Raw genomic sequence first — 6,120 nt, forward strand, 5'->3', positions numbered from 1 at the left:
CCACTCGCCCCGCCCCCGACGCGCCGCCTCCGGCCCTCGACCTCGCCCCCGGCCTTTCCCGCGCCGCCGAGTCCCGCCCCCGGCGCACGAGCCCCGCCCCCGCTCTCGCCCCCGGCCTATCCTGCGCCACGCCGGCCTCAAGACCCGCCCCCTCCCTTGCTCCCGGCCTATCCCGCCGCGCGCCGCGCACGAGCCCGCCCCCGACCCCCCGCGGGGGTTGGCGCGCGGCTGTGGCGTCACCAGTGGCGGCGAGGCGCGGCCGCCGAGCTGCGCCCCTCCGGCCCCGCGGCCATGCCCAAGCGGGGCTGCCCCTTCGCGGACGCGGCCCCGCTGCAGCTCAAAGTCCGCGTGGGCCAGAGGGAGCTGAGCCGCGGCGTGTGCGCCGAGCGCTATTCGCGGGAGATCTTCGGTGAGTGCGGCGTTGGGCGTACTCGCCGCGGCGCGGGGCCTGGGCGGGCGGTCTCTGCAGGCCGCGCCCCCGGGAGCCGGGAGGCCTCGGGGCCGGCCGTCCGGCCGGGACTTGGGAGCAGTGAGTGGGGCGTGAATGCGTCCGCATCCACCCGTTCTGGCCACAGGAAGTGCTCCTGCTCCTGGCTCCCCTGGCCCCTTAAACGTGCTGCCTCAGGGCTCTGTCCCGCGGGAGATGCTCGACCTGGTCTAGCCCTGGTCTCATCGGCACTAGGGTCCCTCAGGCCCAGCGAGAGGTCGTGGGGCGGGATGTCCTGGATGGAGTAAGCCGGCAGAAGTACCGGTTCCAACCTCAGAAGTGTTTGTGGAGCGCGCCCTCCCTGCCAGGCACTGTGGCCGCGCGTACACCCTGCCTGGCGGGAGCTCCCCGGTCCAGTGGGGGATCAGCAGGAGAAGGAAGTTTCGGTGGCCATCAGGGCACAACCCCCTGGAGGGCTGTCAGAGGTGTCATGGAGGAACAGAGACTAGCCGAATCCTGCAGTGAGTAGGAGTTAGGCAGAGAGGGAGAGAAAGGGAATTCCAAGCAGAGGGAAGGGAGTATGCAAAGGCCGGGAAGCGGGAGAGTGCGGCAGGACTCAGTGTGGCTGCAACGTCCAGTTCAAGGTGAGATGTGAGGGCACTGAGCTATCGGAGGCCTTCTCATTGGGCTTTCTCATGCATATTTTTAGGGGCGTTGATATTATTGATGATCATTTGGGGGTGATTAATACCCTGGGGCAGGTACAAAGGGGAGTTTACTTACCTAGTGGTTGGGGGCATTAGTTTCGTACCCACAGAGCACTTAGAAAAGGACCTGGGTGTTTGTAATCGAGTGGGGCTGCTGTGCTTTAGGCATGTGGGGAAGAACCCAGCCTCTGGAGGCCCCGGTTCTCTTTCTCCTGCTGCTCCCCCCATCAGATAAAAAAGAGTGGAGCCGTGGGGACTGTGGCCTGACTGCAAGTGTGTGCCCTGTCAGGATGTGCAAAGCGTGTAAACACGGAGCAGGCAGAAAGAAGAGTTACAAACAAGCGGGGTCTCAGTCAGTCTAGCTTTTCACCCTCTCCGTTAACCACACCATCCTGGGGTGTTTGCAGAGGGTTGTCACTCCAAGCCCTAACCCTGACCTCTTTACTTTGAATGGACCACAGGCCCTTAAAGACAAGCATTAGCCTCACCACGTGACGCCCCCCCCATTCCCATTCCATTATAATGGGGGGGGGGGGGCGGAAGGAGCTGGGTGTGGCAGGGCTGTCGTCAGCCACTCGGTTTGAGTTACCTGATAACTATCATGTAGAGCCAGCAGCTTCTAAGATGTGCACCCGGGCTCTGTTGGGACAAGGCAGAAAACCACGAACAAAGCATTTCTGGGGCTGGCACCCGGCTTTGGATCTTGTGAAAGCCCCTGCATGACTGACATGTAGTCCGGTGGAAAGCCACCGCTCCGGATGCTGAGCAGCCACTTCAGCTCCAGGGGTTGGGGGTGTCCAAGGCCCACAGAGGTCTGGAAAGTTCTGGGATACCTTTATCAGGAGCTGGGTGCTGCCTTGTCTTTTGCCAGTAGCTCTGCAGGAGAGGAAGGGGGTGCACATGGCCTGGAGTCACAGACCCAGCTCTGAGCTGCCTCCGGCTGTGAAGTAGTGCCAGCTTGCCGGGTGCTGGGGAGGAGAGGAACAACAGTGAGGTGAGGCCACTCGTCCACAGAGCCGTGTGGAAAAGGAGCAGAGTGACAGGAGAGGGAGCCCAGGTGGGGCTGCAGGGTCCAGGAGCTTCCTGCAGGAGGTGGCAGCTGAGCTCCGGTAAGGAAAGGTGGGAGGGCAGAGTGGGATTCAGCTGGCCAAGGAGCAGCCTAGGCCGGGGTGACGGAATCACAGAGCACAAAAGAGGCCTCACCATGCCCGGCTTGCAGGATGAGCTGGCTGCGCGAGGGCTTCCACTCGGCAAAAGTGTAAACGGGAGGAATGATTTGTCTTCCCCAGAGAAGACCAAGCAACTCCTTTTTCGAGGGGCCCAGGCCTACATGGACCACGCGTGGGAGGAAGACTGCGCTATCGTTGACCTGCCGGAGTCCCCAAAGCCCAGCCCCACGGAGGCCTCTCGGGCAGCACGTGGACAGATGCTAATCGGCCCGGATGGCCGGCTGACCAGGAGCCGGGCCCAGGCCGCCGAAGCCGGTGAGTGAGGTCCGCAGCAGACCTTGGAGCTGTGTGCCCAGGATGTGGCAGCAAGTACGGTTCCCTCCATCTGTGACACTGTCTGCCCAGGGGCTTTTCCTCCCCTGGCAAGCGGGAGCCAGGCCAACACCAGAAGGCTCCTGACAGTGGGAGGCTCTGCCCCTACCACCATCCAAGTCTGGGAGTTGTGAAACAGCTTCTATCTGTTGGGTCAGAAAAGGAAAACAAACCCACCTGGGGCTCCCGCCTGCTCACCACCTGCAGCTCCCCCCCAGAGTCCCGTCCAGGTGGGATCAACCCGATTAGGTCCCTATGCAGTGTAGTCAGCTCTGTTGCTGGTTAAAAACCACAGTCCCCGGGCCAGCCCCCTGGTCTGGGCAGGGCCCAGGAACCTCGTTAACTGGTGATGCAGGGGCCACAGTTTGAGACACAGATGCTAGACACACAGGGGAAGGCCATGAGGGCTCTGGTGCAAGCCGTCGGGGGCCGAGCTGATCCTTCCAGTCCGACAGCTCGGTGGCGGGAGGTGTAGGTAGCAGTGATGGAGCGCTCCACTGGAGTGAGTCACAGAAGCCCTGGTCATGTACTCCGTGGCACCTGGGACCTCTCCCGACTCAGGCCTGTTTGCTGTCCTTGCTCACAGGCTGTTCTGAGGACCTGGTGGTCCATCAGATGGGGGAGGTGGGTCAGCCCTCTGTCCTCAGGTCAGGGAGGCGGTGGTCCTGCAGCACCCAGCATTTCGAGTCCCCTTCCGGGCCTGACAGGTGGCGTTTCTTCCTGACAGACCCGTCTGGGGCAGCATCCGGAGCCTGCTCCTCGTGCGTGCGAGCCGTGGACGGGAAGGCGGCATGTGGCCAGTGTGAGCGTGCCCTCTGCAGGCTGTGCGTGCGCAGTTGCGGCGGCTGTGGGGCCGTGGTCTGCGCCGTGTGTGCCCTCGTGGAGTAAGTCCTGGGCTGCTGGGGCTGGGTTGGGGGCCAGGCAGTTGGGAGAGTGGGCCCATTCTGGCATGGCCTATGGGGCGTGGTGATGGTGGTGAATGCCTCACCCGACTTGAAGCTCTTTTGAAGTCTGTCATCCTTTATAAAGGAGATCTGGATCTCGCAGGTTGCCAGCTCTGTGCCGGATTGTGGTCTTCTATCTTAAGCCATTCGTGGTATGGTCCTTTAGGCCCTCACATTAGGACCGTCTCCCGTGGGTTTCCTCCATTGGTGCCCGTGGCAGCCGCACCCCATCTCTGGGAGTCTGGCAGGGTACGGGCTGTCTAGAGCAGGAAAGCCAGTGTTTGTCAGCCTGTCCTGTGAGTGTGTGCCTGGGTCCCGTCCCTACTCGTGAGGTGTCGGGCAGCGGCTGCAGCCAGTGGCCAGTCTTGGCTGACAGGTGGGACAGGCAGTGCCCTGTAAGAAAGGCGAGTGCCCCAGACAGACTCGGAGCTGGTTCCGTAGACCCCAAACTACCTGAGTCCCAGCGGTCTTTCAAACCGAGCACAGGAAGTTGAGAAGGCCCGTTAGGTGGGTGGCGGCAGGGCCTGGCAGGGGGACACGGGCCTGGGGAAGTCTCGCGCCACCCAGCTCGGGGCTCATGTGTTGGCAAGTTATGAATGTGGAATTCTTCTTTCGTCTTCACCAGCTTCATCCTTCTCTTCCTGTTTCTGTGTGAGCTGAATAGGGCAGGGGCTTCCCAGTGCCCACGGCCTTCTTGCGTGGGGGCGGGAGGGAGGGGGTGAGAGGTGGCACCCTCCTCCCGCTGGCCCCACGCTGGAAGCTTGGAACCTTCCTCCTGCCCCACACAGGTCTTCACAGGACTTTCCACACGGTTTCCTCCTACCTCTGCTGCTTGCTTCCTTCTCCCCAGCTACCCACAGAATTCACACTGATGTGGCTGCACCCAGGGCCCGGGGCTCTCCGCCCGTTTTGCAAACCCACGGCCTACTCCACTGTAGTGGTCACAGGCCTCCTGCCCTCTCCTGGTGCACTCGGGGCTGTGTGCTGAGCCGCGGTCCAGAGCTGGACTTGTCACGGGGCCTGCAGGCAGGTGCCACAGCTGCAACCCCCTGCGGACGCAGCTCAGACGGAACATCCCGCCTCATGTCTCCTGTAGCATCACCAGTTTCCGGTCCTTTCAGGATCTCTGACAGGTTTCCCTGTGACTTGTTGAATTTCCTCGTCCTTATCTATGTGACATGCTTCCACTGGAACCATCGTGATCCAGTAAATCCTAACTGGACACCTGGGAGGGTTCTAGTGGCTTCCGTCTGATTTAAAACCTGGGTTGGGCCCCAGACGAGCTCTTCAGCTGTCGCTGTCAGCCCAGGCTGCTCTGACACACCCACCGCTTGGCGGCTTCAGCCATAGACAGTTCTCAGCTCCCAGACCGCGGCGTCTTGGGGCTGGCTCCTCTTTGCCATGAGGCGACCTCCTGTGGGCTTCTCCCGTGGCCTCACCACCTTTACTCTGTGGCTTTTCCTCCTCCTGTGGCCTTCTTCTTCTGAGGACCTGGCCCTGTGGGGTCAGGGCCCACCCTGCTACAGTGTGACCTTGTCCTGACTCGTTAGACGTGTAGCCAGTGGCCCTGCTGCCACATGAGGTCCTTACGTCGGGGTAGCACCTCAGCATAGACATTGGGGGCACACTCCTCAGCCTAACAGCAGCTCTTCTCTGTCGTCCCTGTGATTTCGCAGCTGTGGTGACGTTCACGAGAAGGTGCTGTGTGCCAGCTGTGCCATGTTCGAAGCCTGAGCCTGCGCGTGCGTGAATGGCAGCCCCGCCTGGACGGCTGCGCCTGTGTCAACGTGGAGAAGCCGGGGAGCGGCCTTTCGTTTTATATTTTGTACTCCTGAGGACAGAAGTGAATAAACCCTTTATATTTGGACAAGAGGACTCGCTTGGTAACAGGTCCAAGGGTGTCGCCTCCTGGAGCGTGTGACCGCCGGGTGCGGTGGTGTGCGGGCCTCTGTGCCGGCTCTCACACGTGGCGGCTCAGTTAGTGCCCACCAAGCTCCATGTGAGGTTCATGCCCATCACCCCATCTCACAGACGGGAAAGCTGCAGCCAGGTGGGCTGCTTACCGTGACCAGCCAGTGATGGTAGGACGGATGTGAAGCCAGGTCCTCTGAGCCCACAGTGCAGAACCATTGTGCCAGCACACCTCGGGAAAAGGGCTGATGTCCCCAAGGTGCCACTGTAACACCCCCATGTGGGTGTCCGCTCGCTTTTCTGGATGTATGTGTGAAGGGGGACCTGGGTGACCTGACAGTCCCTGTCCTCCAGGAGCATTGCCCATGGGGGTCATGTCCTCGCTCGTTTTGGGACAGTGCAGTTTGTGAGGCCTGAAGGGAGAGGAGTTGAGAGAGGTGGTGGGGTGGCCAGGAGGATGAGGAGGAGGCACAGACAGAATCTTGGACAAGCAGGCTGCAAGTCCTCCTTGGCTGACACTTGGGTTCTGGTTCCCACACACAAGGGTCCCCTGCAGGGTCACCTCAGCGCTGTGGGCCCTGTGCCCCCCA

At 61.7% G+C, this 6,120-nt stretch overlaps 1 protein-coding gene across 1 annotated transcript; it reads left to right on the forward strand.

The window, feature by feature from the left end:
• Window positions 1-229: 229 nt before the first annotated feature.
• On the forward strand, window positions 230-5,491 carry SIVA1 (SIVA1 apoptosis inducing factor). Its single transcript, XM_046646978.1, has 4 exons — window positions 230-409; window positions 2,424-2,618; window positions 3,403-3,559; window positions 5,296-5,491. Exons 1-4 carry the CDS (start codon window positions 292-294, stop codon window positions 5,351-5,353), a joined length of 528 nt encoding a protein of 175 aa, XP_046502934.1. The 5' UTR covers window positions 230-291; the 3' UTR covers window positions 5,354-5,491.
• Window positions 5,492-6,120: the final 629 nt, after the last annotated feature.

Source organism: Equus quagga, chromosome 20, assembly GCF_021613505.1.
Source record: "Equus quagga isolate Etosha38 chromosome 20, UCLA_HA_Equagga_1.0, whole genome shotgun sequence".
Taxonomy (NCBI): Eukaryota; Metazoa; Chordata; class Mammalia; order Perissodactyla; family Equidae; genus Equus; species Equus quagga.